The 13,939-nt window shown below is 36.2% G+C and overlaps 1 protein-coding gene across 2 annotated transcripts in view; it reads left to right on the forward strand.

Annotated features, from left to right (window-relative positions):
* The window catches only part of LOC145913897 (serine/threonine-protein kinase/endoribonuclease IRE1-like), a 95,135-nt gene extending 90,197 nt beyond the window's left edge, over nucleotides 1–4,938 (forward strand). For both annotated transcript variants that reach the window (XM_083001665.1, XM_083001666.1), the window contains 11 exons: nucleotides 804–887; nucleotides 1,640–1,732; nucleotides 1,977–2,004; nucleotides 2,063–2,141; nucleotides 2,409–2,550; nucleotides 2,611–2,661; nucleotides 2,719–2,875; nucleotides 2,946–3,130; nucleotides 3,184–3,492; nucleotides 3,910–4,134; nucleotides 4,336–4,938. In XM_083001665.1, coding sequence (XP_082857791.1) covers nucleotides 804–887; nucleotides 1,640–1,732; nucleotides 1,977–2,004; nucleotides 2,063–2,141; nucleotides 2,409–2,550; nucleotides 2,611–2,661; nucleotides 2,719–2,875; nucleotides 2,946–3,130; nucleotides 3,184–3,492; nucleotides 3,910–4,134; nucleotides 4,336–4,542 — 1,560 coding nt within the window. In that variant the 3' untranslated portion in view covers nucleotides 4,543–4,938. The remainder of the gene's footprint in view (nucleotides 1–803; nucleotides 888–1,639; nucleotides 1,733–1,976; nucleotides 2,005–2,062; nucleotides 2,142–2,408; nucleotides 2,551–2,610; nucleotides 2,662–2,718; nucleotides 2,876–2,945; nucleotides 3,131–3,183; nucleotides 3,493–3,909; nucleotides 4,135–4,335) is intronic.
* Nucleotides 4,939–13,939: the final 9,001 nt, after the last annotated feature.

Here is a 13,939-nt window from a genome sequence, read left to right on the forward strand (position 1 = left end):
AGAATAAATCAAGCTACCGGTGAAGTTTGAACTCACAATCCTAGGTCGACCTGGTCCAACTCTCTATCGACTGAGCTATAGGAATTTGATGTTTCATATCTCGCTCCGGCGTGTAAGGAAATGTAACAGAACCAGGTAGGCTGCAATGCCTGAGTCGCGAAGCCTGAATACTCAATAACATATTATGCAAAAAAAAAGGTTTTTGTGATTTCATGAAGTCGAAGAGAACTTTTTACAAAATTTTTGTTGAAAATAGGTCGCCCAACCAATGAATTAAAATATACACAACAAAACTCCATTGCTATTGTGACAGCACAGTGAATTTAGGCCCAATTTAATTTCCCGTAGAACTTGTATGCGAGAGTAAATAGTGTCATTACGTATATTAATATAATAGCCGGGCAAGCTTTTGTTATAATATAAATGTGAATCAAAAGTAACTTCAATGATATCGGCAAAAAGGTTTGTGTTCCGATGTAGGTAAAACCATGTTATAAGCTGTGCAAATTCTCGTGACAGTAATTTCCACATGGCTGTATTTAATCCACGGCTTTTTGGCCATTAACCAATGCACCGACAAAAATGATGTAACTAAAATTTCTTGGGTTTCTTATTTACGCAAACAAACAGAGTAATATCTGTTCGGTTTGTTTGAAAAACTGATAAATTGGCCAGACCCCTTCAGTTTTTTGCCTACGTACTCCGCAGAAAATTTTTAAATATAACGGATAGTGTTATAACAAAATTAACGAAAAGATAAAGTTGTGAAAGACGTTTGTCAAATTTAATCTACTTTAAAATAGTTCAACATGAAAGAAAGCACAGGATCGTCATCAGCTGAATCGGATGCTTCCATACAAATCACAAAATGCATAAAAGATTTGATGGTAAGTGTTTCTTGACTTGTTTATAACAATTTACAAACCGTTATTTTGTTTTTTTACATCTATAGCAGAAGTATTTGCAAACATTTCGAAGTATTATTTTGAACAGTATTTCTAACAGTTTTTAGCCCAGCAAGGCCAAATATTTGAATGTATTTAAATACAAATACTTAAAAACAGACATGGTATTAATATCGTTATTCATGACAATTAAAATATACTGAAAAAAGCCAAAAAAAACTATTCGCGTGTTTTTCGCAGTGATCGATTGTTAAAGTCCTATTAAACATAATCAGTTAAACATAAACAAAATCAGCCAATAACCTATGCATTTGCAATGTAAGCAGCAAAATGTCTCTTTGCCGAAACAAAATCTTGTCTACATCTTGTAAAATCCCATCAGTGCAACTTTTTTTTATACAAAGATAAAAAAGAGTAACAGACAATCAGCGCCAGTGTATGATCCTTTCAATGACAATTTTGCCTATGGCCACCGTTAGTTTCTTGCCAGACGTTCAAAGTAAATAGGGTGATAGCAAAAACGACAAAATATTCACGGACCGAGGGCAAACTTACAACTGCACATGCGTAAAAACACTGTGTTTAACACGCAAAAGAGATGAAGAAGGAAGTAAGGGCAGTGACGTAGTAGCTGAAAAGTAAAAGCCCATGGTCAACACTGAACTGCACAGGCTCATTCCTTTGGTCGTTTTATAGAGAAATCGTGAGGTAGCCTGACAATTATTTTTTTGTAGAGCATCTCCCAAGACAATGCTATCATGGACGAAAGTGGAAGTAGACCTACGAATGTTGATGGTGTTTTTTTTAATGACTCCCCTATTTATCACGTAAGGTTGTGCATTTTAACAATCCTGATACATAATTGGCTCTATTGTTCATACTTTTTTGTGTGAGCTCAAATCAAATACGAGATATGCAAGCTTTCTTGTTATGGCAATGTTTGGAATTCTTGAGTTAAGGTGTCTGTATTGGCAATTGAAACATCGGACTACACAACATTGCTACAACTGCGTTTCACTTGCCCCAAAATGTACAGCTTTTAAAACATTACTAATATTTTATGTCTTTCAGCCTACTTTCAACATTTATGTTTACGGAGGTATGTGTTTTTTACCATATACATTTTGTTTGAACAAAATAAACTTACATGATTGCAGAAAGTAAAACGGCTGTGGAATATACATTGAAAGAAACAGCAGTGATCGGAGAAGGAGCAGATTTGTCCAAAATATTTTTGTATGGATATTTGTTTGGATTGTTTTTATTAAAAAGAACAATTTAATTGACGCGATCCATATTGCAATATGAAAACGTATGAATTGCCAAAAAGTCTAATGTTTCTGAAAACATTGTAGAATTTTCGGGGTAAACTTAGCCTGAAAACATCAAAAAACATGTCATAGTATTTTCAACTTAAAAACACAAAACGGCAAATAAGTTAATGACTTGGTCTTCAAGTGGATTAGTAAAACGTTGACCTTGCGTCAAGCATTATTTTTGTAGATGCATTCGAACAAAGGACAACAAATATTGTGTCGCAAAATGCGTTGATCGAAACATATGTAGAAAACCGTATGAAGAACAAAAAGTTCTGAACATGTGCGACAATCAAAACATTGTTAGATATTTTGGTTCCTTTGAAAAGGTAAAAAAAGTTAAAAGTTAACAAATAACGTTCGTTATAAACCATATTCTTTTTTTTCAGGGTATTTGTCTGTATTTTGTCATAGAACTATGCGAGGGAGATGTTGAAAAAGTATTTTCTATTTGTTAAAATGTGTGTGTATTGTTACCTAAATTAACATTTATTTAGTGGGTGTCCAGCCAATGTGGAAAAACAGAAAACCCGATAAATGTTGAGAATGGTTTAAAAATGGAAGTCAATTACTTGGAGTATTTTGATGTCACTGCACACGAAATTATTCGACAGTCGATTACTGGTTTAAAGCATCTTCATGGAATGGGCATAGGTTGTATTTCTGATTTTCTGATGATCATTTTTACCTGCGTTACATATGTAACTGTATTAAAACATTACAGTCCATCGTGATATCAAACCAGGAAATTTCCTCCTTAAAAAGGATATAAGAGGGAAAGTTTGGATAAAGGTCGCAGATTTTGGGGTGAGTCGAAAACGGAGTCACGATCAATCAAAGAATTTTACGAAAGCGGCGGGAACCGCGTCTTACATGGCCCCGGAATGTTACGGCGACAACATTGAGCCCGTATGTTCAAACTTTTCATGAAAACGAAATTTATAAATTCTAAGTTTTTTCAGAAATTTAGCAGCGATATATTTGCACTGGGTGTTTACATACATTATGTTCTCACTCCTGGCAAATATATGTTTGGAGATAAACCTTTCCAACACGAGGCAAATATTCGAAACAAGCAACCACCAACTTTCAAGTATTTACTTGGTACTGAAAACACACAGACTCTATATATTACAGCGGAACAAAAAATTACAGCCTGCGTCTTGGTCCAAAAAATGGTTTCTTATGATGTGGAAAAACGACCAACTTTGCAGGATGTTGAGAAACATCCAGCACTGTGGGATATTCAAAAAAAAATCAATTTTATTGAGGTAAACTGCGTGTGGCATAGGCAGAGACAGAAATATCCATTTACCGTTAACTGGCTGATGGTCAATAAAAATAAAGTTCGTTTCCTAAAACTTGTATTGACACGGGATAATTATACATAATAGTTATAAATGTAAAAATATTACAAAATATTGATTCAAAACTGCTGCTGAAATAGGTTGATTTCGTGAAAAAAGTATTTTTATTGTTATTATATTATAAAGTATCAATAACAGAGGCATCGTTTGTAAACACACTTAAAATTGCTGCAAAGCCGAGGTTGAACGATACTGCAAGGACGTGCAATTTGTATAACAAAATCATTAACAAGCGTAATATATGATTTCAACTAACGTTTAACTCATTTAAGGACTAAAAGTGTAGGATATCTCATATAAATCACTTGCCGTCGTTTTCAGAAAGTTCGCACGGTTGTACAAGGAGGCATCAAATCTGGCGAAATAAACAAGGAAGCTTTCAATGAATATAACAAAGAATACCTGGAGGATAAACAATATTCTGACGAACCTGAGACAGCAAAGTTCGACTTGAGTGATTACAAAATACCGACAACATCAACCGAAACTCGGAACGAAAAAAAAAGGGGCGGAATCGAAGACATCATTCGCATACTGCGTAATAAGGTGTGAACTAGAGCCAATAAACCACGAATTGCATGAGGTTGTTTCTCATGTCAACAACTACTAACCTGATAATGTGTTTTCGTAGCAAAAATGCAATCAAAAATCTATATTGTTCGCTAATAAGTTGTCGATTATTGCATGCAGATAGTCGATTACAAATACTTTCCACTTGGTAAACTTTTTATTTTGACTCTCGCACAGCTTACCTATGAAGAGATTGCTGACAAGCAAGAGTTTTTCAACCTGTTCATTGAACCCATTCCCCAGATTCTTATTCATTGCTACGATTTCCTTCGTGGTAATGAAAGAATGGCGGAATTTTACCCAAAACGCAACAGTGACGAAGAGCAGAAGGCAGGAGGGGCAGAAATGAACGAAAATTCTTCTACAACACAAAATGTCATTTAAAACGAACATTCCTGTGGACTATAAGCTAAACCCTGAATGTATATAGTATTTCAATTACCCCTTGCTGAAAATGATTTTACTGTTTCTTGTTAGTTTTGGTAAAAATGAAGAATGTTTCGCGTGTAACGCCCAATTTTCTGTTTGTGTTCTGTAACCTTTAATTGCATGAAGTTTAATTACTTGTAAACAGAGCTTAAATTATTGGCAATTATGTACTCACATTTGTTACGTATAAATTTGTGCAGGCCCATTATTCTAATTGCATAAACTGATAAAAAGTATAAGGACATGTTCGTTTTCGGCGTAACTGTTTTCTGTCCTGTGTTTGAATCGATGTAAATAAGCTACGCAAATTCCCTGCTATCTTATACAACGCTCAAAACCCCGTGTTTTTAAACGCTGTCCCAATGTGCCTTCTTTCTCCTTATAATAAATAGTAGTTTGCATTTTATGTTTTCTGTTTATAACATTTTAGCTCAGATTTAAAGGGTTGCAAGCTGTTAGTTGTTTTGAAACTTGATATGGTCCGTAGTAGCAAAAAGGCTTAGAACCATTGACGAGTAAGTGCTGCTTGCTTTGGGATTAAACCAAACGGAACAGAGATTCAACACAAACGTCAAACCTTCAGTTGGGCGGATGAAGGTTGATTGTTGTAAGCGACATGACGGAAATCCACAACAACTTCCACGTTTGTTTTATAACTATCTGTAGGCGTTATATACTATGTTGTGTTAAGCGACAATCAATCAACAGGGAATATGTTATGTTGGCAATCAACAGCTTATAGAAGAATGAATAATAACAAAAAGTAGGCTGCTTATTTCATAATTTACTTCAAATAGACCATGTTGCAATAATTAAGTGCGTAGTTGATGGCTGCGGATGATGTATTTGATTAGGAATTCATACATGTGACGCGGTTGAAGTGAAAATAAACCCAGTGTTAGATTAAGGCTCTGCTGTCTCTAAAGCAAATTCTGGCACGCGGCATGAAAATTACACTTGTATTGCGGCTACCAAGAATAAGGGTAAAAACACTACAGAACATTTACCCCATATAGCTGTGAAGGTGGCGTGGATTTTGGTTGGCCATAAGACACATGATTTGTTTGCGTAATGAAGTTTGCCTATAGTTTGCCGATGCTATACCGCACGATTCATGTATCTGCTTAAATTGTAAAGAAGTGATAAAAATGGTCAAGTGTGTAGACAGTTGCAGATTTGTAGCGTTTTGTTGAAACACCGATCTGTATTATCAACTATCCTAATGTCTGAAATTTAAGCTTGGTGACTTAAGCTGATACTGTCAACGTTGCCAATATTCCCAATAGCTTTCACTAACTTCAAAGACAGATTGCAAAAATGTTTGCACTAAATATGAGGAGCATTATAGGAATTAGGTCATTGTTTAATATTGTGTGTAGTCACAGTGGGCAAACTTACCAGAGGGGTGTTAGTTGACAAAAAAAAATCGCCAGTTAACAAAAGTTTGAACGCGCGTTACCCGGCCACCTTACGAGGTAGCGACATGATATTTGTACACGATATAATTCATAGGCTGAAGTTTCTAACAGTAACAAAGTTATTAAAAAAAACATATTCATATTCGGTTATGAATATGATTTGCGTATTATGACATAAGTTGCGAAAACAAGATTCCCTGGCAAAAATTTTAAAGCAGAGCATTCTACTCGCTTAAACCTTTCAAACGATATTAAAATATTTGAAAAATTCGATAAGGGAAGTGAAGAAATATGAATTCATATTTTACAAACATGAAAAAACGGTGGTACGATGTACACTTTCGTCGATAAAACCTTGCACAAACCTTGGCCCACGATGTTCTTTTGCAAAAACAATCTTATACCCTCCTGCTATCGAATGAAATCAAAATTTAACATATTAAGCCAGGGTGGCTGTACGAAATTCAACGATAACTTACTCCAACCCGACCGTCGCCCGCCGCTCGTTCAAGCCACCAAGCCATACGCATACGCGCCATACATTCGATTGCAGGAGGGTATAAGATTGTTTTTGCAATAGAACAGCTTGGGCCAAGGTTTGTGCAAGGTTTTATCGACGAAAGTGTACATCGTACCACCGTTTTTTCATGTTTGTAAAATATGAATTCATATTTCTTCACTTCCCCTAACGAATTTTCAAATATTTTAATATCGTTTGAAAGGTTTAAGCGCGTAGAATGCTCTGCTTCAAAATTTTTGCCTGCTTCAAAATTTTTGCCAGCGAATCTTGGTTACTACATTCGCTAAAAGCAGGGTTGTAGACTCAACGAAATATTCGTTGACTCGACTTTTATTTGATTTGAACTCTTTACATACGAAGAAGACAAGATATTTGCGTTTTTCTTGTCCTTTTTTTATGATGTTTTCTTGTGTTTTTATCTATACTCCACTCTACGCTCTACACCTAAATGAACAATTTACTGCCGTAGGATCCGTTGTTGTTTCAGACCTAGGAGCGCTGCACACCAACATCACAACGTGCAATTGAACATTAGCAAGACCTACAATGATTCAACAAGCGCAACCTTCATACGATTCCGACCATCTCCAACCAAAACCACCACGTTTGGACTGTCCTCGGGACGTTAAGGTCGATGTGGATCAAAGGAAACGTTCTGAGAACCGAGTTTGCGTTTGCGTTTCGATGGGTTTCGCTTTGGCCAGCACGGCCGGGTGGCCACCTTTCGTCACATGCAGCTTGTCTACGACAGACGGTGATTCTCCGTGAGGAAATCACCTTTACATGGGCGCCTGACTCGATAACCTTAATGGTTTTATCGGTGCCCATGCCATTTCATTTCCTTGTATATTGTTCCTTGCGTAGTTGCTTTTTTCGCAAAATAAACATGATTTGATTTCCATTCAAGTAATGGCCAAATAAAAATTTTCATGTTGGAATGTTCGCCTGTGGTGATTATATGTAATAAGAAAGCCCGAGTTGTTCATAAGTTCCATATGCTGTGATTGGAGCAACTCTTTGCATTTAGTTTTCCAAATACATCACTATACATGGCGTTTTATATCCGGTTTGATTCCTTCCTCGTTGTCCAATGATCTTTTTGTTGGTAGCTTTTTTACGTTTGTGTGGTTTAATACAAACCTTTGCCTTCGGTCTGTTAGAAAGAGGCCAGTTAACTACCAAGCCCAGTGTAACTTTAAACATGAATGCAGAGAAATATGCGTGATACAAATAGAACCGATGACGTACAGTTACTGGACCCGTACTGTCAACACGTGACGCGCAAGTTCAGCTTTGGTAGACGTGTCAAGTGTCTGGCTCTGCATTATCGTTGTGCATTTACTTTTGATTACATTAAATTTAGCAGGAATCCGGCAAATGAAATTATTTTAGATCGCATATCAGTACTTCTTTTGAAATTTTTTTCTCTTTTATAAAGAATGGCGTCACGTAACAAAGCAACCAGTGAAGCATGAAAGTCAAATTTCTGGTTGAATGGGCACGGGTGCTTGTGCTGTTGCCAGGGCGATTTTCAGCGAGGTTAACTGTTTAAGTCAACTGGTCATTTGCTGATGGGTGTTGTTAAAGTGTTAGTTAAGGACCTATATGGGTGTTAAATTGGCGAAATCCTGTTTTCAAGGCCTTCTGCTGTAATGCATCTAGCGACTGTTACGCTAGTTTCACAATGGCCGTTGATGGGTCTTGTGACTTACATGGGGACCTAGTATTCTTTAAAAAAAGAAAATTTTGCTCCTGGATGAAACTGTACAGAGCAAGGACTTGTTGAGCCCCTTGGAAGATTTTATGACCAACAGGGGGGTATGAACAGCCCTGGGTGGTGCTTTGGCACTTTTTCAGCAACTAAATTTGATGCCATTGCATAGAAAAGAGTTGGGACTTACACAAAAATGCAAATGAGTGGGCAGTTAAACGATTCATTTCTCTGCACAATCCGGTTCCAAAATATTGACTGACCAGGAGAGAAAATGCCACTAGGGGGTGGCTAAACTATTTTTTCAGAGACTAATTTTGATCAACATTTGTAGATATGGGATGGATCTTTCGTAAAATTACAAATGATTGAACACAAAAACGATTCATTTTTCCACAAATACAGCCTGAATTTTGTGCTCCATTTTCACCATAATTTTCAGCAGCACCCACCATCAAGTAACTACCTGATTGAAATAGCCCAAAACCCCACTAAAATTGCCAAAAACACCCTAAAATTCTCCAAGACAATAGCACACAACCGTAAAATTGACTTATATGCATTACTGGTTTGCTTTGTGATGTAAAATTTCAATTGTGACAGAGGTCTACACGATGGGCATTTCCCAGCACTAAAACTTATTTTCATAGAAATACCAATATGCGTCCTTAAATAGGCATCAAACTGTTTAGAGGGATTTTGCTGAAAATTGAACCACAGAATTTATGTTCATTAGTCATTTTATGTTGCACCCATTTACGCATTCAGGCAACCTCTACAAAAAACCTCAGCGTATTTGATCAAGTCACTAGGTGGCGTGGTATGCGTGGTATGCAATTCGACTTATGACCTGATATTGACGCCTGGTAAGAATAAAATTGAATTCTATAAAGTGAGGTTCACGACAAGTGTTGTTAAACAAACGTAACCAAGATATAGGTATTGTAGGCTATCACTGCAAACAGAATACCGTGGCACTATATATATGAGAACCACTGCTTCACTGCCCAACCGATATAGCAACATGCTTATCTATTTTCCCAGGAAAGTAATAATGTTTGCTTTAGGCATAATGTTTTATAACCGAACATAAAAATCTTACTCGTATATTTCTCGTATGCGCTAAAAAACATTGACAGTGGACGAAACGTTTGATGCTCATTGGAGCGTAAGTTCTCGATCACGAGACCTGCACTATTGTTAGTGATGCGTAAGGTGCCTCGACAGCATAGTTGCTGCCTGGTGAGGTGGGCCTAGATATAAAGTACCGAGACTGATAGCATATTTCTGAAGGATTTTGTTGTGAGGAAGATATTCTAAAATAGAAGAAAATGGTCGGAATTGCTATGTTACAACGGCGCAAGTAAATTCAAAACATGAATTCTGAGGCAAAACGGTGATGGTAATTTGGTTTTGTTGAAACAAATCTTGATCTTGCTTTGTGCACTTAACCGCCCTTGCCTGGAATAGCGCGGTGACTTTTGATTTGGTTTAAGACAGTCTTATTACATATTTCTTATAAATCTTAATTTACATGAAAGACAATAGTAGCATGGCTTTACACAATGGTTTATTATATGTGCTACCGGAGCTTGTAGCGCCTTTGTATGAACTGGGCGCTACGGTACCTCTAAAATTACCACTAATAGATGCACAATTGTGTGACATGTCTTTCTACATATTAGGAAAACTGATTCATGAGTTACGTTCGCTTTATTCCAGGGTGAAGGTTGTGTGTTTACGCCTGAAAAATCCTGTAGATGACGTAATTGTTCTGTACAATGCTTTGGGATAATTGATGTTATGTTACACTTGAAAGCCAATGTCTGGTGCAAGGTGCTGGTTTACGCCGAAGATTGTTTTCTCCACTCTAAGAGAGGTGGTATGCAGTTTACGGCCTTGTCAGAAAACTACTGATACATCTGCAGTTCTTGGGTCAATTGCGTGCCTAGTAGATCAATAGCTGTACTCAGATCAGAATCCAATCTTTACACGACTGTAAGAACGTGTTCGCCTCATTTCTTCCTTTATTCGTTTGTTAATTAACTAGGAAGTGTAGCAAGCGTTAGCGGAAAAAGAACCGTATATTTTATTACATTTAAATGAACCTCTTTTTCATGTGTGACCAGTGCACTGGGAGAAATGATGTATCAATAACAACCTAGACACAAGATAATGCTAATTGTGCAACAGCAGAACTAAAACTTGGTTTTCTTACCACTGAATTTACGCATCCACGGAGTGTAGTAACAGTTTGGTTTATTTGAAAAACTGATTATTGGCCAGACCCCTAGAGTATTTCGTTCCTTTATGCTCCACAGAGAAAGGTGTAAAAGACGTTTGTCATTTAATCTACTGAAAAACAGTTAAACTGAAAAATATATGGAAGAAAACACAGGATTGTCACCAGTTGGCCCGGATGCAGTTTTACCCGTTTTACCTTCAACTGCACCGCAACCAATAGATATGGTAAGTGTTTTTTGACTTGTTCATGACAATTCACAAACCGTTATTTTGGTCAAATGTTGGGAGCAATGTTGTGCAAAGGGATTTATTTTAATTTTGCCTTTCATCAACTATCATTATTTTTGTAAAAACAAACACAAAGATTTAAAAACTCCAATTCTGAAAAGATTTTATAATCACATGAAAAGTAACTTCGCCATACAAAAGATTGAAAGCTTAAATAGGAATACACAAAATTTTGTACGACTAAAACTTCGTGGATTCCTTATTATGCTCCGCAGAGAATTTAACATATCACAATATTGTTGTAACAAAATTAACAACACTATAAAGTCATAAAAGACGTTTGTCAAATTTAATCTACTTGAAAACAGTTGAATGAGGAAGAAAGCACAGGATCTCCACCAGCTGAACCGGATGCAGCAGGCGTTTTACCTGTTGCACATTCGAATGATACGTCATTGGAACCTTCAACTGCATCGCAACCAATAGTAGCATTTGTAAGTATTTCTTGGCTTGTTTATCACGATTCGTATACTGTTGTTTTGGTTTTAGAAATCTATTGCAAAAGTGGTATTAGGTATGCATTAAAGCTACAGCAAAACTTTCACGAAATTTAGACCATATGAAAGAAATACAATTATAGGCATTTGGTATTTGCGAAATCTATGCAAGTATAAGTATGCGCGAGTTACAATAAGACAGTCGCTTTAGTGTTGAAAATGATTTCCCTCCCAAAGTATGTGACATGTTTCGACCAAATACTGATCACAACTGCATTCAGACCTACCACATGTATTTGCAATTCGGTTTTCTCTGCTCAGTCTAGTTTCGAGTGCAGTACCATTATTTTTGTGCAATAAACACGAAACAAAGATTTAAAAACGCCAATTCTGAAAAAGTTTTGCCAAAACACATAAAGCCAACTTATGGTTGCAAATTCGCGTCATCAACGGATCTGACGTCACAATGCTGCAGGTAAAGATTGACTGAAAATGCATTGATAGGTGTTCTCCAATAGCACACGTGTAGAGGAGACGAAAATCCTTTTTGGTAAAACTTTACGTTTCGGCAAAGCAAAAATATAATAATCTGTTCTTCTGGCACATATAAAAAACGTAACTTTATTCCGACGTTTCGCCTGCTATTCAAGAAGGCTTCCTCAGGGTAATGAGACAGATACAGCACACAACTAACGCCAAAAAACGTGCCAACACGAAAAAGGGGATAACGCTAACACCGCTTGCGAAATCACGTGATGTATAAAAATGGGCGGGAAACTACAGTCACAGTAAGTTATTGTAGAGCACTGGGAAGTAAAGCAAAAATTGCGGAGGAATTTAAGTACGAAGCAGCAAAAATAAAAATTTACGTATATGCGAAGAAAAAGGTCTGGAATTAACGGGAACTAGCGGTATGGCATCAACTGGGATTTAATATCAGTCAACCTTTACCTGCTACGCGTCAGATCCATTGATGACGCGAAATCGGAAACATGAATTGTACCTTTCGGTGTCGACTAATTGTAGCCACCTACAACCCAACAATAATGAACGAAAACTAAACAAAAATTGCAAAACCAGCTGATGTGACATGAGATATATCCGAAGCAATAAACATGGTAAATTCGTATAAACTTTGGTACTATAAAATAAATTCGTCGAGTCGTACAACTTGTGTGAAAGGGCCACAAAATAGTTTGTGCAAAGATAAAGCATATATGTGGTCGGAAAATTCGATTAACATCAACACTATGCAAGTATTTCGTAAAATTGGTTAACCAAGTTACCAACATCACTACCACGCTTATAAATATTGTTATTTTCTATGCAGGAAACGTATTGTAGATATTATTCATTCATAAGGAAGCCTCACAAATATTTTTATTGTAGAGCAACTCCCAGAAAAAATCTGTGATGACAAACATCAATATGCCTGATGGTTTAATACTTATTGATACACAATTTAATAATGTAAGTTTATGCATTTCAACAAGTTTATGTGAACTCAAATCAAATATAAGCCACGAAAGCTTTCTTGTGGTGGATTTGTTGGGGGTTTTTCAGTCAAGATGCCTGTTGGTCAATTGACAAACATAACTACACAACTGCGTTGCACGTATCCAATAAACTTTGATTTGATTTCAAATGTTAAAGGATTTTGTTCGTGTCAAAATAAATGAACGCAAAACATATAATTTTTTTTGAAGCATACTTGTTCGCTCCCAAATTTTTTAAATACATCAGTATAAAGGCCTACAAACATTACTCTAGTTATGCAAACATTGTTGTTGCCCAGCTTTCAAATCACTTCTAATATTTTATAACTTTCAGTTAAATTTCTACACAAATTCTCAAGGTATGTGCGTGTGTGTTTCATCCATTACATTTTAATTGAATATTTATATATATTTATGTACAAAGGCTCAAAAGATAAAACAGCTGTGGAATATACTTTACTTAGTAAAACGATTGGTGAAGGAGCAGATGGGTCAACAATAATTTTGTAAGAATATTTGTTCGGATGTTTTTGCACCTAAATGAGATTTGAAAGAAAGTAGTAATTTTAAGTCAGCAAATATCCTCGCCTTAAAAGCACTTGACACGGTCTTGACCATATTAATAGGGTTTGCGCGTCTGTAAGTTAATCTAATGTTTCTGAAAACGTTGCATAAATTTTGGGTTAAACTTACCCTAAAAACATTGAAAACAAGTTACAGTATTTTAAAATTCAAATAATCCTTTTACCTCCAAGCGGATACTTTGCTTCAACCACTATTTTTGTAGATGCATTCGAACAAGGGACAACAAATATTGTGCCGCAAAATGCATTGATCCAAACAAATATAGAACAGCGGGTAAGGAACAAAAAATTCTGAACATGTTCGACAATCAAAACATTGTTAGTTATTTTGGTTCCTTTAAGAAGGTAAAAACAAAGTTTGCTAGTAGCGTTCGCTGTAAAGCAACTTTTTTTTTTCAGGGTAAATGTTTATATTTTGTTATGGAACTATGCGAGGGAGATGTTGAAAAGGTATTTTCTGTTTGTCAAAATGCGTGTGTATTGTTACCTAAATTAAAATTTATTTAGTGGGTGTCCAACCAATGTGGAAAAACAGAAAAACCGATAAATGTGGAGAATGGTTCAAAAATGGAAGTCAATTACTTGGAGTATTTTGATGTGACTGCACACGAAATTATTCGACAGTCCATCGCTGGTATAAAGTATCTTCATCAA

This window comes from Ascidia mentula, chromosome 9, assembly GCF_947561715.1.
Source record: "Ascidia mentula chromosome 9, kaAscMent1.1, whole genome shotgun sequence".
Classification (NCBI taxonomy): Eukaryota; Metazoa; Chordata; class Ascidiacea; order Phlebobranchia; family Ascidiidae; genus Ascidia; species Ascidia mentula.